At 40.1% G+C, this 22,679-nt stretch overlaps 1 protein-coding gene across 2 annotated transcripts in view; it reads left to right on the top strand.

Annotated features, from left to right (window-relative positions):
• Positions 1-22,679, top strand: part of WWOX (WW domain containing oxidoreductase) — a 1,214,741-nt gene that overhangs the window by 821,468 nt on the left and 370,594 nt on the right. Inside the window, exon 9 of one of the 2 annotated variants that reach the window (XM_056823887.1) lies at positions 6,263-22,679. This exon is cut by the window's right edge and continues 19,989 nt beyond it. The exons of the other annotated variant lie outside the window; for it this stretch is intronic. Coding sequence (XP_056679865.1) covers positions 6,263-6,328 — 66 coding nt within the window. The 3' untranslated portion in view covers positions 6,329-22,679. The remainder of the gene's footprint in view (positions 1-6,262) is intronic. 2 annotated transcript variants of the gene reach the window in all.

Raw genomic sequence — 22,679 nt, 5'->3', positions numbered from 1 at the left:
TTCTGGCTCTGGGTGTTCCCTTTAATGAGTCTGAACCTCATTTTCTCCAGTTTTAAAAAGGACACATTGCTAACGAGGCTCAGGCAGGGCCAGAGCGTCGGGGAGGGCATCCGCGTCCTGGGTCAGCCCTGTCCAAAGTGGGCAGGTGTCCACGCTGGAGTTGAGGGGCAGCCAAAGGCTTCTCTGCCCAAAGTCATCCTTCTCGTCAGCCTGTCACGCCGAGTCCCAGCCACGGAGTCATTTCTTTGCGTTTTACAGACTTACCGGCAGAAATTGTCCTTGTTAAATGGCAAAGGGTTAAAGCCATTGGCACCCGCCAACACAGGGGCATGGATGAGTTTTTCAGACCTTTTTAGAGGGAGACCCCAAAGCATGGTAGGTGGAGGGGATAGACTTGGATGCGTATTTTAAAAAATATATTTTGAATCAGCCACTGGTAAAGTGTGTGGCCTGTGAAGTCAGCAGACCTGGGTTCCAATTCTGACTCCACCACATATGAACTGTGTGACTTTAGGCAAGTTAAATCACTGAGCTGAACCTCAATTTCTTCCACTGTGAAAAAGAACAACAATCCTTGCCATACCTGTCTCACTTTAAGGTGCTTTGTAAACCTCAATAATTGTTATATAGATGTGAACCATTATTAAATGTAAGCCAGGAGTCTTGAGTTTTAATCCTGACTCTGCCATTTGTTATCCAGACTTTTTAGGGCACGTATTCTCTCCTTCTGAGTGTTGGTTGCCCTAAATTAACTTACATTTATTGCATTGATAGCTCATGTAACTATAACACTTTTTAGATTATGAAGAAATTTCCTCACAGCAACCTTGAGAAGTAGCAAATATTATTATTTATTCCAGTTAGGAAGAAAAAGAAACTGAAACCTATAGAAATTCAGTGATCTGATCAAGGTCACATGTACATAATATAATTAACAATAATTAATAGTGATGATGATGATGATAATTCAAAGAGCAAAGCTGGGACTTGAAGTCAAGCTTCTTGACTATAGGCCAAATAGGTTCTCTTTCCTGTTGTTATACTATTTTATCTATAAAATAAGAGGGGAGGGGGCAGCTGGGTAGCCCAGTGGATTGAGAGTCAGGCTTAGAGATGAGAGGTCCTGGATTTAAATCTGGCCTCAGACACGTCCCAGCTGTATGACTCTGGGCAAGTCACTTGATCCCCATTGTCTAGCCCTTACCACTCTTCTGCCTTGGAGCCAATACACAGTATTGACTCCAAGAGGAAAGGTAAGGGTTTAATTTAAAAAACAAACAAACAAACAAAAAAAGAGGGGTGTGTTTTAGCTTTCTACAGGGCTCTTAAATTCTGAACATCTCTGTTCCTACTTACAGAGTGTAAGGAACTGGAATAGCCCAAAGCAGGGCCCATGTAACATGGGGAATTAGGAAAACTGGCCATCAGCCTAAGAGCAAAGGATAAGGGAGACAGAGGAGGATTCAGAGATAAAAGAGAAACCTAGAAAATAAATAAGTGCCTACTGTAGATGAATCTCATCCAATCTCCTGTCTCTAGGAATGATAAGTAATAACTCAATCATAGCAGGTAGTTATGAAAAAAAGATGGAGGAGGAAGAGGAAAAAGGAGACAATTATTTAAATCTATGTAGTTATTATCGTTTCCATTTTACAGAAGGCAACATTCTGAGAGGAAAAATCACATTTCCAGTAAGTTTCAAACCCAAGTGACTCCTTACTCCAAGTTTGGTGTTCCCTCTATTGTATCTTGCCTAATTCACTATTGATCAATTCTCCTATCGTAACGCCACCAGTCAGTGAAGGTTTGGAGAGGATTCTTGTACTTTCTTGGTGGAACACTGAACTAAACTGATGAAGTCCTTCAAGCTATACTATTCTAGCATTATGATACTTTGCAGTACATTTATTCAGTAGTTTTTCTCCTTCGAGATTGTTTATTAACTGGTGTTCTTTTATGTCCCTAAGAAGAATAGCTATGATTTATTGAGTGCATTAAGTGCTTTCCAAAGCAGTTTACCTAGATTTTCTGATTTGATTCTCCTAACATGTCAGTGACAGTAGTATTAAGGTATTATTAACCCATTTTACAAATGAGAAAACTGAGAATCAGGGAACAAGGAAGGGGGTGTTAAATGACATGCCACAGAGTTCATTAATATAAGAGAGAGGATTCAGGTCCCTGCATCCTTTGACTTGAAGCCCAGTGTTCCTTTCACTTTCCCATACTTCCTCTTCCAGTCTCTACTGAAAGTTCATTTATTTTGGTAAAGTTATAAGAGCTTTAGATGAAGAATCTAAAGTGCATCCAAGCTGTCACTTACTACTGTGAGGATGTAATTTCTCTATTCTGCACATTGATTTCTCCATCCACAAAATGAGAGGTTAGACGGGATGGTCCATAAGGTGCTTCTCACCCCTAATCCTGAAAAAGCTTAGTCTTGTTGAGGAGAAAACCAAGGTCTAAGGAGACCAGAGCCAAAAAGGGAGGCTTCCTGGTTTACCTGATTGCCACCCAAACCAACTAGCTGTTGAAGGAGGATTGGTGGCAGTTGATGCCCATAGAAAAGATTGCTAGATAGAATGGTCTCATGCCAGGGTTGAGTGGTTGGATTTGATGTCTTATGGAAGACAGACTCTACAGCAATTTCCTCGGACCTTGGCCAGTCCCACTCCCTCCCACCCACAAAGGTAGAATTACAAAGCTTCATGATGGTTATAAACAATAATCCAAAATAAAATTGCCACTGAGTCATCCTTTTCCCATGAACATGAAATCAGACTCTTCAGAACCACAACAGCTCAATTTTGAAATGTTTCTTTCTCCTTTGCCATTGTTTTAGCCATTTTATTTGATAATAAAATCAAGCAAAGAGTGTGTGTGTGAGTCTAAGGGACTTGGATTAATTGAGAACTGACATTCTATGATTCTTTTAGTCTTTGTAGTTGAAGTAGATTTTAAAAAATCCTGAAGAAAATTCCAATAAACTTGTGACTAATGGGCTATCAAAAATAAGCAAGTGTTTTGGGCAGTTATTGCATAGCACAATGGATAGAGTGCTGGGTTTGGAGCCAGCGTGACCTGGGTTCAAACCCGGCCTCAGACATACTTCCTAGCTGTATGACCCTAGACAAGTCACTTAACCCCAATTTTCTAGCCCTTGCTGCTATTTATCAGAATTGATATTAAGGCAGAAAGTAAAGGCTCTGGGGGAAAAAATGACTGGAATCATACTGTAAAATGGAAGATTTAAAAATGACCAGAAGCAGTGGCATTACTAAAGAGGACATTTTAGTGTTGGCTTCCATTTGTTCAATTGGAGGAGGCATTTCCTTTCCTCAGAGGTTAGACAAGAATAGCAAAATCTTCCAGAAGCAAGTATAATTATCATCCATTATTTCCTCTTTTGACCATGAAATCACATTTGGATCCTTTCTCTACTATTCTAAAATATTAACTTGGATCCCATCCCTAGCTTTGTAAAATATTATTCATTTGATTGAAGTCTATCAGAATGGGTAGGAATAACCAGTAACAGCTAGCGTTGGCTTCCTAAGCGACATCAAGAGGAGACGAGATAGGACCACCAGGGATGGTTCCCCTCTGGCGAACTTAACTAAGAATTCATACTGCTTGGCATTAGACTGGTCAAAATCTGCTTCGTTAAATAGGATGACCCCATCTTTGAGATCACAGATCCACTAGAGTATTGGTTACATTGGGATGATACAAATTCTGTTTGCCGATGTTTGCTTAGCTTTTACCAAACTCAGAATTTTATTTTATTGAGAATATTCCCTAATCTCTTAAATGTATTCTCTGGGGTTTTGGGGTGAGATTGCTCAGTTTAAATGAGTTCCATTATCTGGGAAATGAGGCTTGCGGGTCTCCAAGTTTTCCCCTCATCCCTCAATCACCATTTTGGTTCCTACAAGTGTGTTTAACTATGTTTCTGTTAATTTACAATTTGAAAGGTGGGTGAGGAGCTGAGAGTTTGAAAAATAGATTACTGTCTTCATTAATACAGGTTTGACCTACAGCGTCTTCACGTACTTAATGATTAAAAACCAAAGTGCTAAATAATAAATTATAAGAATTTATAGGAGCCATCATCTTGAAATTAGCTTGCTGAATGTTCTTATAATAATAAATCTGAGTGGGTGTCTAATTTAGTGGTAGCTGACTAAAATTATATGTTGCAGCCAGGAAAAAAAAACACACACACACACAGACTTTTGTTTGAAGACAAATGCCGGGGATTTAATCGCAGGTGATCTGAAAGGCACTCGCATCTTGTGTCCATTTTGTCAAAACTTTGGCTAAGCTGGTGTAGGGAAGAGCTGAATAAAGATCGATTCCAATTTGTGAGTGTGGCAGACAATAAAATTTCCCCCAGCATTTCAGAGATATTGGTGTTAGCACTTCCTACTCAGAGAGAGCCAGCCACAGTCTAAAACTGTGACCTAAGACGAAAGACTCCACTAGTGGCTTTCTTAGCTGGCACCCTCAGAGTCGTAATTCTTTTGCCTGGTGGAAAGTGCTTTGTTTTTGCACCGGGAAAGATGAGGCAGAAGAACAAACCTTCTCTACTTCCTCATCCCTGTTAGAATAGTTCACATCAAGGGGTTTTTTTTCTACTTAGATTTAGTAGAAAGAGAAATATTCCTCAAGTCCTCTGAGAGGGCCTGCCTGTGCAACTCAGAAAGAGCTGCCTGGTATAAACAGGGCGGCTCTGAACCTCTCTTCTCTCGTGGACCCCTTTGGCAGTTTGGTAACGCCTATTCTGTTTTCAGAATAATATTTCTAAATGCATAGAATCACAAAGGAAACTAAATATATGAAATATAGTTATCAAAATATTTGGTTAAAAGAAAAAAAAGTTTACAGACCCCAGATAAGAGCTTCTCATATCTAGGAAAGAGAGATTTAGACTTAGTAGAGTCTGATTACAAACTTGTCTTGGGTACTTGGGGGGGGGGGGGGACAACCTGGAGCTTCTTAAGGACCTACGGAGAGGGATGAGGGTGGGATGAATATCTGCTTTATACAAAACATTGGTTTGGATAAGAAATAACCCCTACCTGCCATGGGCTGACAATCTAGTAGGATCATTTAGAAACAGGCATAATGAACTATATTAGATAGTGGTGCACAAATATATGCAAGACACAGTAGCTAGAGGATCAGCCTTGGGTTTGAGTTCTGCCTCTAACACATTTAGTTGGGTGACCATGGATAGTCATCACTTAATCAGGGCTGTGCCCCTGAAGGACTATATAAACTGAAGACCTGTGTGGGAAGAGGTAGCTCCCACACCAAAGATCCCTTCACATGGATGAAGTTGCAATTTTAGGACCAGGGATGCTGGGTGAAATCCTCATGTGTTTTTGCCCACATGGTTTTGAGTCAACATAGCCTATAAGAAGACACATTTTAAAAAATATTAGGATGATAAAAACGTGAACAAATTGACAGGTCATTATGTTTCAGACACCTTAGCCACCCCTCCCCACCCCAAAGAAGATAAAACACTGAGGCCCACAGAAGTGAAAGAATCACCCCGGATCATGCTAGTTAATGTCAGAGCCAAACCTAGAACCCCTATAAATCGGACTATCAGGCCAATGTCTTCTCTACTAGAATACATTATTTTTCAATGAGTTTCCCCCAGCTACTGAAGCACAAGAAAAGGAGTTCTCGCTACCAAAGTCCTTGGCACTTGTCAAATGATTCAGCATCAGAAATAAACATGATTTTCCCAGTGGAAATAATATTAAAGAAATTATATTGCCATCTGCTTTGCTTCTGTACCTTGAGGACCATGGAACCTTTCTATCCAAAGTGTAGCTGAAATGATTGATGGAAAGGCCCTGTGGTCCTTAGATTAAAAGAAGAGGTGGCTGTGCTTTGCTATTTCTATCTCTAACATTTAGCACAGTACTTTATAAGTGGTAACTGCTTATTCATTCATTCCAAGTGTGTCCTTGAATCTTAGGTTGAATTACTAGTTCTTTGACAGATCCATGATATTGTAAGTAATAGTTTTTTCTTTTTTTTTCTTTTTAAATTCTTACCTTCCTTATCGTAGCTTCCAAAGCGAAGAGCAGTAAGGGCTAGGCACTGGGGATTAAATGAGTGGCCTGGAGTCCCACAGCTAGGAAGAGTCCGAGGCCATATTCAAACCCAGGACTCCCATCTCCAGGCCTGGCTTTCCATCCACTGAGCCACCTAGCTGCCTCTCCATTGTTTTGATGTATTGCAGGTTGACATCACAGGTTGCCACAAGAAATCAAACAGGAATATTTGGGGAATTCTGAAGAAGCTGTAGATGACAGGCAAAGGACAGCAGACAACACAGAGAAAGCTTAGAAGCTATATAACCTATGACCAAACACTTAATCCAGATTTTAAAGTAAGGTACTATAAACATCCAATAAAGTCCAATAAAGGAATCCAATAAAAGAAAAAGAAAAAAAATTCAAACTTCTTCTCTGGTATGAAGAGAGGGTCAAAAAATTTTACATGGATTTTCAAACTACCTCTATGAGTAAAAGTTAATAATAGCAAACATTTCTATAAAGCTTTATGGTATGCAAAGACTTTTACGTGTATTTTATAATTTGAATTGATGTTTACAACAACCCTGGGAGTCAGGTACAATTATTATCCCCATTTTATAGAAAAGGAAATTGAAGCCAAGAGAAGTTGTAACTTGTCTAGGACTACAAAATATAGATATGAGGCAGGATTTGAATACTTTTTTTCTGATACCCAGTGTGCATTGTTGTACTTCATCATTTTTTAAATCCATTACCTTCTGTCTTAGCATCAGTTCTAAAACAGAAGAGTGACCAGGGATAGACAATTAGAATTAAGTGACTTGCCCAGGGTCACATAATTAGGAAGTGTCTGAAACTAGATTTGAACCAGGTCCTCCCAACTTCATCCACTGGTGCTCTTTCCACTGTGCTACCTAACTGCCCCTTAAATCTTATCTCATGGAATGCTCGTCTACATCTATTCATGTCATTCATGAAGAAACTACTCAGCACCCTGGATAACTTTCTCAGGTGCTTATACCATCTCCCTGAAGCCCTCTATGATCCCCTCATTGCTGTTCTGTGATCAGACCACTTCTTTTTTTTTTTCTAATTATGCAGGATGATGTTAATCAACATTGCATATAAACTTTAAAAGCAAGTGCTTAAAAGGATACAAAAAGGAGTATTGTGTGGAAAAACCTGTCACATTAAAGTCAGGAGAAGAAACCAGAGTATGAACCTCACCTCTGACACTTACTAGCTGCTGACGTGGGCAGCTCATTTCTGGAAGGTCTGGTATCATCATCTATAAAATGAGGAAAACGATACCGTGTCGATCGTACCTACCTCATATGGTTGATGTGACGATCCAGAGAGATCTAAAATATAGGAAGCATCATTAAAAGAGATAACGTATATATTTTGCAAGCCTCAAATCAACACAGAAATGTTAGCAATTACTATTATTAAAGTACTATATAAATGTCAGCTTTGATGATCATAGATCCACTTCTATCTATCTTCTAGGCTCCAAATTCCAGCTTTCTGATTCTTGCCCATTTCTACATCATAGAGCCTCTGAATTGACTTTCATTTTCCCCCGCCTCCTTTTAAAATCCCTCTCTATATCACTCATGGAAGGGAACCACAGAATCCTGGTTTGCCTCCAATGACCTTGTCCAAAGGCTTTGGAATTTACTTCAGAAAATAACATGAAACCGCCAGCCAGCCAGATCAACAATAACATGCCGAGTGCCATAACATCTCACAGGGGATAGATGCACGGGTGACTTGGTGGCCCTGAACACTTAAGTGATTTTTTTTCTTTCCAATTTCCTGTGGTACATTAACTTTTATTGATAGCTCAGGGCTCCAGCAACTAGTCTTGATTTTACTAACTTGCAGGACAGATGAACAAGAGGCACACACCGCTGACATGCAAAAAAAAAAAATTAGCGTGTTTCATCTTGATGGTTCTCAATTTTCTTTCCTGCCAAAAGCTTACATTTATTGTGAGCTAATCATGTCCCCAGCTACCAACATGGTAAAATGGCCACTTAGAGTTCCCATGAAGGGTCAACTCCTTCTGTTTGCACATCATCTTTGAGTCAGCAGAGAATCAGGAAATCGGCATTTCTTACTTCTTACCTCACCACTTCAGAAGTTGAGATTTAGAACTGTAAGGGATCATGGAAGGCATCTTTAAAACCCCTTTATCTTGAAGACAAGGAAACAGCATGAGAGAGATTACGTAGCTAGCCCAAGGTTGCCTAGATAGTAAATGGATTTGAATTAGCTAGGATTTGAACCCAGGTCTTCTGACTTGAAATCCCACAAAAATGAGATGATAACAGTCTGACACAAAGGATGCACTAAATAAATGCTTCTTCCCTCTCATCCTCTTCATTGTTCCACACAGGCTACTTTCAAACATCAATAGTTGGGTGCAGTGAACATTACAAGTTATAGGTATAAAAATAGGAGCTGAATAAATAACGATAAGAGAACCGTACTCTAGGAAGGAAAAAAATCTGGTTTTATTCTTAGGCAGAAACTCACTATGTGACATTAGAAAATTCCCTCTTTGTCCTCTCCAGTCCTCAGTTTCTTTGTATGTCAAATGGCAGGTTTGGATCAGATTGACTTCTGAGTTCTCTTCCATCTCTATGGACCTGTGACTTCTTTTTCCTTTTTAGATCACAATCCCTCAACTTTGACTCTTTGGGATAGTTGTTATTTCCCTAACACACAAGACCACATATAAGCCCAAAACAATATAGTATTTTATAACATTCTCTGTTCTATGCCTCCTAAAAGGAAAATTATCCAAACTGTAAAACCTCAGAACTTGGCAAGTTAGCACACACATACAGACATGTAATATATTTGTAGATACATAATTTATATTGAGAGGTAGTGTTGCCTCATGGTTAGTTCAGGTCCCATCTCTACTCCACGCTGTTTGTGACACTGGGTGAGTCACTTTATTTCTCAGTACCCAGAAAACTCACAATGTTTCTGGGTGGCAGAGAAGATGCATATTTTCATGTCTAGAACCAGGTTCTCACCATTGGTCTCCTACACTTCTGAGATCACAAATATGTCCATCCAGTAAAAAAAAAAAAAGAATCAATATACACACACATAGCTTTATATAGAGATATATCTCTGTATACATATGTTACCATTCTCTAGGGCTTTGTGCCTTACAAAACACTTTTCTCTCAATAGCTCTGGGAGATAAATAATGCAAATATTATTATTTCAATTTGATGGAGGAGAAAATCAAAGCTTGGGAAACAGAAGTGACATACTGACAGTTACACAGCTAATAAGAATTTAAGTCCTATCTAAAACCCTCAGTGAGATATTTACATATATATGCACACCATATATACACAAATATATACATGTATAATATATACGTATAAATACACACTTATATACAATATGTTTACAAATATACAAATACAGATATACAAATAATTTTTCTATGGCTCAGTTTTCTCATCTGTAAAATAGTAATAATAATCCCTGAATTAGTGACTTCAGAGGATTATTGTGATTATAATAATTATTATTATTTTCTAACATAAAGGGCTACCAAAATAAATAATAATAAATGATATTTACATAGTGAGATACTTTTATTATCACTTATACTAATTCATTAGTCATAATTTCTCTCTCTCTTCTTCTCTCTTTAGTCCCCATTCCTCTTGGCTAATGCTGTCCAAAACTTGGTTAATGCTTGCCTAAAAATAGATAAGAGTCTTCACTATACATTGGATCTGGGGGTCCAAATCATAACCCATATGTTTCATCACCCATGAGACCTGCATAATTCCTACAGGAGGATTCGTGTTTTAGAATGGGAGAATATCCTATTATTCAGCACTTCAAGGAGGCATGATTTCATCAGGGTGGGTTTTCTCTCCAGAGATTATTTCTGTGAATGCTTCAAGCTGTCAATCTATGATCCTCTGACATGGTCAGATCCCACCCAGTAAAAGGCTATTGAATGACTCTGTGCTGTAGTTGAAAAATGAATTTGAAAAGAGGCAACATTCTACTAGTTAACCTATCCACATTTAGCTTGATTGGTCTTCAGGTAACATACCAGAAGACCTCTTTCTAGAGGCAGCATTGGTCACTTCTCAGCTTTTTGGTTAAGATCAAGTCCCTAGAGACAGCATTGCAAAGTGGTTAGATTGCTGGATTCAGAGTCAGGAAAATGCAAGTTCAAATCCTTTTGCCGGATATTTTATTAAATGTTTGACCCTAGGAATTAACTACTTGGTGGCTCAATTTCCTTATTAATACACTGGGAATCATGTGATATTAAGTAATTACCTCTTTGTCCTCTCTAATTCCTCTCCATAGAGTTGGATTTTTATCTATTTGCATATTTGTTTGTTTGGTTTGGTTATTGTTCACTCATTTTGTCCTCTTGGCTTTTTTGTTTGTTTTTGTTTTTGTTTTTGTTTTTTAAAGAGTCCCAATAGAAACAGTCCAGGGTCAGGTGACCCTGCATCCATGAGTTATTCTTTTATATTTAAAATCTTCACATTATTGCCCAAGTCTGTGTAAAACTGCTTGTTAGAGTTGAATAAGCCTACAGTTTTAATCTCTCCTTCTGTAAGTACACTGAAAATACCCTCAGTATAAATCCAGTGGCCAACAGGAAGATGGGAAGCTTGTACTTCTTTCTTTCTTGCCAGGGTTTTTATTTCTTCTCCTAAGTAGCCCTCTGTGTTTGGAAAGCTTTTGGGTTTCATTCAGCTTTGAGCTTATGAGCATTTGATATGGTGACCTCTGGTAAAAACACTCTTCTTAAATTTTTATGAACCAATTTGGAGATTTGGTACGACAGTTGAGTCTAAGAAAATGTTTATTGGTTTTCTCAAGGTTATTTTGAAGTCTTTATTTGGTGAATGGGGATTTGTCTTTTATACTGTACCCTGAAGTAGGTTTAACTTGGTAAGACCAACCCAATCTAGCCCTCTGATGGCATCACTAAGCCATTCATCAAGGAGACATCATAGAAAAAGGCTGTGGAAGAGGTAGGTCTGAATAGGATTCTGATAGTCCTACAAATGAGCCAAATTATTGCCACTGAACAAAGAGAAAGCTGATTTTTGTGTGTGTGTGTGTGACTAATGTGTTGTTTCTGGTTCTTCTAACTAACTATATGTACTACGCACTCCCTTGAATCGCCATATCGGAGTGGAGATGAGGAAGGAGGGAGATAAAACGGAAGGTGAGGAGATGTGTGTGGGCACTCTAAAACCTTGCTGCCAAGTCATTCAGGGCACTTGGGATGGACAGTTTCTCAGTGACACCTTTATAGCAATGGTTCATTTGGTCTTTGATCAAGATGGCTGTTTTGTCCACAAACAACTTCCAATTCATTTCCACCTTTCGCGACCCAGGTGATGCTATAGGTCTTAAGACTGCACCACCTGGCACAGTTGAGTGACTCCAAAGACTTAGTTACAGTCTGATAGGAACAGAGAATGGGGCATCCCAGGAAAATGTAGCCAGAGAACTCGGGCCCTGAGTGTCCTGTGGAGTTGGCTTTGTGTTGAGTTCCCATGACTTATTGTCAGCTGAGTCAGAGCCCTTAGCCCTAGTCTTTCTCTCACCTCCAGCTCAGGCTTCTGCATTGTGGCATTTCAGCCTATATCCAAAATGTCTTGTGCTGCTTGTGCCAGCCAAATTTCAGAAGGAGACAAGAGCGTGGACTACAATTCATGTGGAAAAATCAGTACCTGCATGATTGATCAAGTCTCAGCCAATGTGCTAGGAATATATGCATAAATAAATATATATATACATATATATTCATGTATGAAGGTGTATATATACCTATATTTTATATATAACAAATTTATATTTAAGTAGAGAAACTGAGTGTATGATTACATTTTTAATGTTAATTTTTTGGGATTCAAAATTTGTGGTAACATGTTACCTAAACTGGAAGCTGCGATTGTTGGGATGCCTTTATCCTATCCCATCCCCACCTTTTGTCCATGTGTATGTCCAGTCCTGTAATTTCCTTGGAGTAGGAATTCCTAGTTTGGAAACTACTTATGAGTGCAGATCAGAGGCTTTTAAGAAACTTTTATTCACAGAGAATTATCAGGGGCACTGAGGTAATAATTCATAGCCTATTGTCATACAACCATTAGATCTTCCTGGTCCTATATCTATGATACTGTCTTACACCTTATATTATAGTTATTTGGTCTTTTTATATATACCATTTATTTGTTAAAATGGCTTTTTGTCAAATAACTGCGATTAAAAATTAGATTCAAACGTGTATGTTATCTACAATAACTTGCTCACAAGAAGTGGCATAACATATTCCACTGAGAATGTTTGACTAGAGAATGAGATAGTTCAGCAAAAGCAAGGGATAAAAGAATGATAGCTTGTGTGCTACCTCAATCGCCACCAGATATTAGAACAAGGGAAAGTCCTTCAATACATTAGGGTGAACCTCTAGGGAGACCCATGAAAGGATATAAACAAGAATTATGTAAAGGAGTGGGATCTGACTGTCACTAGTGATTCTACGATTCCAGTAAAGAATTGGGGAAATCTTAAGTGATCATTTTTGGGAGGCTCTAGACAACCCCCTAAGATTCATATAATTTTATGAAACTTTCCTTTCTTTTCCAAGCTGAAAATTCTCTTAGATTCTTATTTCTCTGCTTGATTTCTTCAAGATACTTAAGTTCTACCTTGTAGTTATTTGTGAACTTGTTTCATCTTCCTTCCACTGGAGTGTAGGCTTCTTGCAAGTAGAAACTGTCATTTTTCTTCTTTGTATGCTCAACGCCAGGCAGGGGGCCTTTCATACAACAGAGACATATTGGATGTGGATATCTGGAATGTGAATATGAGTAAACATGTGAGCAAATATGACTACCTGGACAAATAAGGTCAGGATAGGTTTTGGCGATTTTATGTGAAGATTAGGTAGGCTTTTTTGCCATTCAGCTGGCTTACTTTTAACTCTCTTGTTTTGATACGTAGCCTTTCAGAGCATGATTGATTCTCTTTCTTCCTGTGTGGCATCATTTGCTTTTATCCAATGACGCAAAGACTCAATGATCCTTTCAAATTGACTAAGAACTTATTCACACCTAGTTTACTTTTTACTGATTGGTTCAGCTGAACTATTTGGACCTTCCATCGTTAATTGGGATGGGGGAGTCCCTACTTTTCACCGTTAAATCTATTTTCTGGAGAGAGACTTAAAAATATGATCATCTCCTTATTGGGCCAGCTTATGGGGCCATCAAGCTTGCCCAGTGAATCCTGGCTTCAAATGTGACCTCAGTCATTTCCTAATTGTATTACCCCAAGCAAGTCACTTAACCCCAATTGCCTATGCAATTTATTGCTCTTCTGCCTTAGATCCAATACTTAGTATTAATTCTCTGACAGAAGGTAAGGGTTTAAGAAAAACTATGCAGTGAATAGAGTATGGAACACCTGAGGTCAAATTCAGCCTCAGACCCTTACTGGCTGTATGTCACGCAATCGCTGTCTGCCTCAGTTTCTTTAAGTGTAAAATGGCATAGCACCAACCTCCCAGGATGTTTATAAGGGGCAAGTGAGATAATTTTATAAAATACTTAGCACAGTGTCTAGCACAAAGTAGACACTTAAGAAATATTTGTTCTCTTTCTCTTCCTTACTATCAAAGTCAGCTTCTTTTTAAAAAAAAATGCAAAAAAAATCATCTTCTTAATTCAGATCAGGCAATGGAGTTGCTTATTCTATGAGTGTGAATTCTAACATAGGGGTAGCAGATAGTATGCAGATAGATTAACCTGATAAGGATACTCCATGCAGAAGAAATAGGGAGCTGGGGGTTCTTTTCTCACTCTCTGATCTGTCACTATTATTAGGCACACAAATAGATTCTTTCGTATGAAGGATCAGAGTGTGGTAGTAGCTCCAACAGTCATCTTATCTCGAATACCTTTAAAAACATATATGGTTCTCTGGGAATGCAGGCGCTTCCCTGTGTTTCTTCTGAATTAATTGATCCTTCATTTTCGCTATCTGACATGATAAGCACAACGTAACAGCCTACGCTGCTCTTGATGGCCCCACGTAAGAGGTGCCATACTTTAAATGGAACTCAGTCACCCAAACTGTAGTGAATAGAGAACCTCCATCCGGCATGAGATGATCTGGGTTTGAATCCCAGCTCTGAAGCTCAGCACCTCTTTGCGCCTGGCTGTGCCCATTCACCTGCCTGCCTCGGTTTCTTCAACTGCAACCTGAAGATAATGGTGCTTACGTGTCCTGCCTCACGGGGATATTGTGAGGAAAACACTAAGCCCTGCTCGGTCTTGGGCACTGTGTCCTCATAAGCTTTTTCTTGGAGTTCCGAGGTCTTAGTCTTTGACCTGTGCACATCCTTCATACGCTTCCTCCCACGTGGTCACTTTTCACTCTGAGTGTTCATCAGGGAAATCCAAATCAGTGATGTCTCTATGAGCCCTCCCCCCTCCCCCAAATGAGGGAAACTGAAGTCGATTTAAGCACACCTGCAGGGGCTCATTGCTGCTAGATCATAGCTCCCGTTCCTGGGTAATGGGCCTGAGCAGCTAGTTCTTCTATTTTCCTTGATACAATCACTCCTCGGAAAAGGTGATTGACTTACAGGTTTCCAGGACTGTTCTGCTACTTTACAGACTGTCAGCAAAAGTACGCACTGACTTAACTTGCAAACTCCTAACGGAAACGCTGGATATCCCATCTGAGCGAGACTGTTGGGCATGGCCCGGGTTCCAGAGCTAGAAAGGACGGCCGAATAGGGAGCGGCGGAGCGAGAAGTGACCTTAGAGTTGACCGCCTTGGCTGGAGCTGTTGGGGGCGGTTTTATTTGCAGGTGACATAAAGCTGGGATGGACCACCAACACGCTGAATGAAAGACCGGGAGCCCGACAGTCACTGTGGGTCAGATATCATCATCTTAAATAGCATTCAGAAACTCAAGACCTCTCTTTAAGTATCTGAAGGACTCACTTGTCTAAGAGGAAGACTATCTCGGCCTGACTTCAAAAAGCAGATTCAGAGGCAGATTCAAGTTCAGAAAAGGAACTTCGCAGGCACAAGGGGACGCTTTGCCTGATGGTATTTCTTACAAGAAAGACGTTGATATGAGTCTACTAAAAACTCAGTGAGCCAATAATTTGAGAACAGCAGGAAAAAAAGAAGAAACAAAACCCCACACCTAATACTGTCCTGGGCAGCTAGGTGGCATAGTAGAGAGAATACACTTCCCAGCTGGGTGACACTGGGCACGTCTCTTAACCCTGTTTGTCTTAATCCACTGGGGGGGAAATGGCACACCTCTTCTGTGTCTTTGCCAAGAAAACCTGCAGTGGGGGTCACAAAGAATCAGACAGGACTGAAAACAGCTCAACACCAAGAGCAAAGCTTTTCTTGGCTATATTGAGAGGTGTCATGCCCTCAACGAGGGAAGCCATCGTTCTGTTGTCCTCTGTCCTCAGGGGGCCACATTTTTGGAGAGACATTCACACATTGCAGTCACTTTGGAAGAGATTGAAGGGAGGACAGAGACCATGCCATATGAGGATGAAATGAAGGACTTAAAGGCCATTTAGCCTGGATAAGAGATTTCAGAGAAACTCAAGACCTCTCTTTAAGTATCTGAAGGACTCACTTGTCCAAGAGGAAGACTATCTCGGCCTGACTTCAAAAAGCAGATCTAGAAGGCAGAGGCAGATTCACGTTTAATATAAGAAAAAATTGAGTTGTACCAAAAAAAGAATGGAATGGCTCAGGAGATGATGGAGCCCCCCTCACTTGAGGTTTTCAAGCAGAAGCTGAGTGACCACTTTGCAAGAAGTTTTTGAAGGGGATTCTTAATTGTAAAAGTTGTACTCTGAGGCTCCTTCCAGATCTTTGATTCTGAGGACACTTAACAAACATAAAAGCATCAAACTAAAAGGGATTTTTAATATAAATCATAAAATGCTAGGGTTAGTCATAATATCCAAACATGCTGTCGAAAAGGACCTTCTAACATAGAATATTAGAGCCAAGAAAGAATATCACCATTTCTTCCAGACTGCCTCTACATTCTTTTTGTTTAGCGATAAAAGACGCCATGATATCGCAGATAGAATGCTATATTTGGAGTCTGGAAGACCTGGGTTCAAACCTGAGTTATGGATTAGCAATGGGACCTACGGTGAATCGCAACACCTCTACATTTTACTTCCTTTTCTGTAAAAGGAGAGAGGTAATAGCACCCACTGTGTAGGGTAGTCATTGTGAGGACCAAATGAGATGTTGAGATATTCTACATGGCAGTTGTTGGTATGAGAAAACTGGGCCCAGTGAGGCAAAGAAAATTATCAAGGCTAAAGAAACTAATTGGCAACAGTTGTTGACCTCATACCCAGGTCACTGGACTCCTGATCTATTGTTCTTGCCCCAGGATAGCCTTCCTCTGTGGATGCATGCCTTAATTCCATTCTCTCTAAGATAAACTTTGGCCAATAGATTTCTGGCCCTGAGAAGTCTTTCTTCTCAATACTTGCAGATTTACTTGCTTTTAAGTGATATTCAGTTTTACTTGCCACCCCCACCCCACCCCCCTTGTTATGAGCAGGATGCTGATAGATAAAAAGAGAGGTAGACAAGACAGATATAGGATAGACAGATAGAAAGGTGCACAGATAGGGAGAAAGATGAGAGAGAGGGGGGAGGAAGAGATGAATGGATGGATGGATAGATAGATCTAGAGACATATACATACCACCAGTGGATGGTAACCAATATATTGTTTACATCTTAACATGCCAGCTGGTTTACGTGACTTTGATATCACCTATTTCCATTATTAATGTTTGTTTACATTTTGACTGTTTTCATGTTATCTTATGGATCAATTTCCATTACTCTCATTCTGCTTGTCTCTTCCCCTTTTTAAACTTAGTCTTTATTGCTCAAGCCTAGCAAGCATGGTGGCTTACTCTTCCCCAGAATACTTTTCCTGCAATAAAGTAGTGTTTCCTTTGGCCAAGAGAGGCTAGAAACTCACAACTTATTTGTTTTTTGAATAAATTTTGAATGCTATTCTCCTTCAGACCCACAATGGCATGAATGAAAGGGCATTGGAATCAGGAAGCCTTGATGTGAGCTCTGGCTCTAAAACTGGGCAATTTCAACTCACATTTCCTTGGTTTCCTAATATATAAAATGGAGGTAAAAATTCTTGCCTGATCTACCATCACCACAGGGTTGTTCTGAGGAAAACATTCCATAAATTCCAAAGTGAGCCTTTGTTTTATTTTTAAACACTTACCTTCCATCTTAGAATCAGTACTATGTATTAGTTCTAAGGCAGAAGAGTGGTTAGGGCTAGGCAATGGGGGTCAGGTGACTTGCCCAGGGTCACACAACTGGGAAGTGTCAGGAAGGCCAGATTTGAACCTGGGACCTCCCGTCTCTAGGCCTGAGTCTCAATCCACTGAACTACCCAGCTGCCCCCAAAAACGTGTCCTTGAAAGGTGAATTCTGTTCTCTTGCGGGTAGGATAATATCAGTAACTCATTCCCTCCTTTCATTTTTCCCCCCATCTTTATTCCTTTCTCATTGTTTCTGTTGCTCCTCATTATTTCTTTATTTCTTCCCCTTTCTTCCTATCTCACCATTTCTTGCTCTTCCCTTTCCATATATATTCCTTTCTCCTTCTTCCTCAATTTCTCCATCTATGTCTCTCTATCTGTATCTTTCTGCCTCTGACTTTTCATGTTTCTATCTCTCTATTTCTCTGTCTGTCTCTCTGTTTCCTTTGCTTTACTCCCTCTTCTGCTCTTTAATTTGTTAATGCTTTCTGCTTATTTTACTTTGGATAATTTTCAAAGTACTTTTCCCTCTTGAGATCTCTAAGAGGCAGAAGTTCTGGCGATTAAAGATCTGCCATCCCACAAGCAGCCCAGTTAAGGGACCCTCAGGTTATTTATAACTAGATTTTATCCAGGAAAATTAACGAAGAGAAGATTAACCAAAAATCTAAAGGAAAATGCCTTAACTACCTCATCTATTATGCTGTGCTCAAACAGATATTTTAATTTTAACAGCTTGGCAAACCCAGTGGAGCTCTCTTCTAGTTTGGGGCATAAAATGAGATAACACTTTCTGAATTCCTATAGGACATCATGTAGCTCCACTTTAAATTAAGGCATAAAATGTGAAAATGTGAGTTTCCTCCAAATGGCATTGGTCTGTTAGCCTAAGTGATTTCTACTTTTGTTCCTCTGAAAGTCCCAAGCTGTTTAAATACCTCTGTCTAAGAAGCAATTGCTTACTTTAGTGCTTCAAGGGTCTGTGATTTCAGATTTCATCAGCAAGGATGCTTCCTCCGCTGATCACAGACAGCCAGCCCTTCCAAGGCCATAGTAGACAGTCCCGTGAACTCCTCAGACATGATGATTCAATTAGTTACCAGGTCTTCTGTGCCTATATCTATGCACAAATGTTGTTTTTTCTTATACAGTGAATTTGGTCAAACAACTCACGGATCAAAATCAATCGTTATTTTAATTAAACCACCAGCAGTTAAAAACAATTCTCTTTCAAAAGTACAATAACTTCCATGTTTATGATACCTTAAATTTACTAAGCACTTTTCTTACAGCATTGTGAGAAAGGTAGTTCAAGTGTCATTATTCCCATTTGACAGAGGAAGAAATAGGGAAGAAAAATGCTTTTTTGCCTATGGTCACAAGTAATTATACTTATAGCTCTCCTCCCTGAGACTTCTTCACAGAGGTGGGAGACCACAGATGTAGAACACTGCATATGTTCATTTAAAGCCATATTGGTGGCTGATGTTGTACCTCTTTTTAGTATTTGTTATAAGGAATGGCTCTCAAGAAGAAAGATAAGGAAGAAGAATGACGCTATTAAAACAAGAGGTATCGGTGAAAATTATTAAAAAAAAAAAAGTCCAAAGGCTAGGATCCAGACTCATATTTTCTGACCTAAAACCCACCACCTTATGCCTATCCCAACTTGTCATAACTTCTCCCTGAACCTTTCTTGACTGCTGCAGCCATGATCATGCCCAGTGGTTTTTATAGCCATGTCACTAAATTCAAGACTTAATCAGATATTGTTTTGCATTTCTCACAATTTTTTCTCCTCATTTCCCTCCTTTCATTTCCCCCCCATCTTTATTCCTTTCTCACTGTTTCAATTGGCCAGCCCCATTTAACTTTGAGCTCTAAGAGGGCAAGAGAACACATTTTTTATGTTGTCCCCCTCATGAGAAGAGCCTCTCTATACAGAATTGAACACACAGGAGGTATTCAGTATATACTGATTTACTCACTGATAGAAGTAATGTGAAAAACATTGGACTGGGCATCATAAGACCTGAGTTTTAATTCTGGCACAAGAGTGACCATGAGCAAGTCACTTAAAATCTCTTATGCAAAGGTGCAAACTTCTTCTGTGCTGGCAAAACTCCCTCCTGCCGCCTAAACAAGATTAAAATATGATGGGAAATGTTTAAGAAAGTGAATTCAAGTAGAGTTTGATAGATAATGTTAATTTGTGGTTTTCTAAATCATTATGTGGGCTTCATATAGTCATTCTCGATCACCGAGAGACTACCACTATGTGGGCTTCAGCTACCCAGGTCTATTTGAGTTTGATGTCATTGCCCAGTAAATAAATATGTCCCACTTGAGGATGTCAGAGAAGGAAATTGCTGGATTCTGAATCAGGCAGAGGTGAGAAGAGATGATCTCCAAGGTCTGTGCCAGTTCTGGGATTCTGCAGTTCTAAGCGGTAGTTTATGTGGCAAACATTGTGTGCCCTTTGAAAGTTGGTGTTTTTTTCCCCACCAATTTGCCATCTCTTGAATCCTTTGCATTTTTATGCAGTTGAAAACCCGAGTCTGCCTTGGTGAGCAGGAGTTACTCTCTTTGTAAAATGGGTGGGTGGGACTATGTGATTTGTCAGGTCCCTTCTAGCTCTAGTGAGCCAAGCCAGCACCAAACACAAATGTCTTTTGCCACGTTGGCAGTTTTGTTTCTGATGAATGCAAAAGTGCTTTCCATTGGGGGAGCCATCTAATGGGCCTGTTTATTTCTTGTGTTCCTTCAAATGCTCTAACCCACACCTGCAGAGATTGAACTGGCTGTCGCTGGTGCTCCAAATCCTATTTTCCCCTGGCTTGTAATGAAGCCCTCTGGGAATCAGGTGATTACAAAAATACGTTCCCAGTCCTCCTTCAGGATACAAAAGTATGCAGCCGTCTTTCTCCACTGTTTAAAGAGTGTACAAAACAAGAAATAATTAGTTGAGCACTATCGGTAATTAAGCACATAAGATGAACATTAAACAAACTGCAATCTTGCATCATTTGGAAGGTGGATAGGCAGGTTTTCATGCTTGGACTGGAGCCAGAGTGGCTGTCTCCATCCCCTCTTCTCCTGCTTTCTTATTGTCGGGGGATTGGCCATCCTAACTTGCTGATGGAAGCACACAAACAACCCACTTTTGTCCTATTGGTTGACAACATAGAAATGGGGGAAGGCGAGGTACTTTCAAAAATCTTGATGTATTCAGGGAAAGACCTGGGTAAACTTTTCAATAATGGAACTCTTCTCTAGATTGAGGTCAGTTGGATGCAGTAATTAACAAATATTTACATTTCTACTGTATGCAGACATTAGAAGCGTACTACTTAGAACATGAACCATAGTCATCTTGCCATCTTGTCTTGGTCTTGGTTGAGTCCCATTTGGAATTTGTCCTTAATTCAGTTTGCCACATTTTAATATCGACAAAGACAGGTGGAAATGTGCCCCAAGAAGGACGACCAGCACAGTAAGAGAACTTGAACTGGGACCAGAGTAGGAAAAATGGCTAGCAGAGGCACTGGGGCAAGTTTTAGCTCCATATCAACTATCTGGTTTCCACTGTGAGGATGTCCTCCCTACTCAGGTGGAGTCCAACTTCTCCATACCTTAGTACATAGCTTCATGAGTTGCCATGGACAAAAAATTCATTCCCTGGAGCTAGACCTTGTGGTGATAAGCCATAACTAGACTAGCCTTCAAGTGGCAGGCATATACTTCATACCTAGGTCATACTTGAAGCCTGTCCAATGATAGAACCTAGCAGAGACTGTTCTCTCCTGACACAGCCTTTGAAAGTTCCAAATCACCAACAATGGATCTAAAGGCTGGAGGGGAATTTCAGCAAATGTGGCTCAAATAATAGCCACTTAGTTATGAGAAAGTGGTTATTTTCTTTTGGAAGTCTCATGAGCTGGACTGAAAAATAATTCTAACAGTTTTATGTTCGATTTCTTCGTTGCTAAACCTATATATGCCAAATGGAGTTTAAATGATGATACAATCCACCTCCCTAACATGAGGTAGCTTCTGAAAGTTGTAGTTAGCATCAAAGGACTGACCTACCTCAAGCGCAAACTCAGGTGCTTGGGGCTTCCTTGGCCTGGGCATTCCTAATGTCATCCACTCTAGATGTGTAACCTCAAGCTGGTACCGTGCCAGTATGTGTAAAGTAAAGCCATTATAGGGGTCTGGTGTAGGTTTGGTTAACAGATAATCAAGCAACTTGACATTTGTATCAAGCAGCAAGGGGGCATTGTAGAGCTACTCCAGCCATGATCTGCTTAGAGGTCCTGGACTGGGGGCGTGGAGGAGAGGGGTGTCTCTTTTGTTGGAGGGAAATGTTGGTATGAGATCTCCTTCGAGAACAGCATATCCAGAGAGACAAGAGACCAGTATGAGGGAATCAAAGCCAGAGGGATTTATCTGGGGAGAAAACTCTGGAATACAGGTCAGATTCTAGAATAAAGCAGCTAGGAGTGATGGGTTCAAGTGGCAGCACAGTCACAGGTAATTAGAAATCATTTTTATACTCCTGAGAGCTTTCTCAGAACAATATACCCCTGCGAAGTAGGCTCCTTCACAATCCTCAAAAGGGCAACTCCCAAATGCCTTGAAATACGGCCAGTTTCTGTCACAAAGCATCTATAAACTTTGTTTGCACACCTCATAAACAGCTCATTCTAGTTCAACGCAGCTCTACTGGTTAGGAATCGTTTCCTTATATCAAGCTCAAATTGCGCCAACTTTGTTAGGTGTTTTAGACTAGAAACATAATCCTAATTCCCTTTGCACAGTCCAGTCTTTGCCATCCTTGGGGGAAACTCCCATATCCCCCACAAATCTTGTCACAATGTAGATCTCTAATCCTCGCTCCAGTCTCCAGTCCTCTAACATTCTGCTCATGAGCTGAGCGTTATTTCCAGCTTTTCTATTCACTAACCGTATCCTGGGGCAAGTCCTTTCCCTTACCTAGGCTTCAGTATCCTCACCTATAGAAGGTGAGGGTTGCACTCCATGGCCCTGCAGATCCCTTTTAGCTCTACATTCTACTATCTTTTTTTTTTTTTTAAACTCTTACCTTCTGTCTTAGAGTCAGTACTGTGCTTTGCTTACAAGGCAGAGTAGTGGTAGGGACTGGGCAGTGGGGATCAAGTGACTTGCCCAGGGTCACACAAGGAGGAAGGGTCTGAGGCCATATTAG

The sequence above is a fragment of the Monodelphis domestica genome, chromosome 1 (genome assembly GCF_027887165.1).
Source record: "Monodelphis domestica isolate mMonDom1 chromosome 1, mMonDom1.pri, whole genome shotgun sequence".
Lineage (NCBI taxonomy): Eukaryota > Metazoa > Chordata > Mammalia > Didelphimorphia > Didelphidae > Monodelphis > Monodelphis domestica.
Note: the sequence above shows the minus strand (reverse complement) of the source record. Positions and strands in the feature narration are given on the sequence as shown.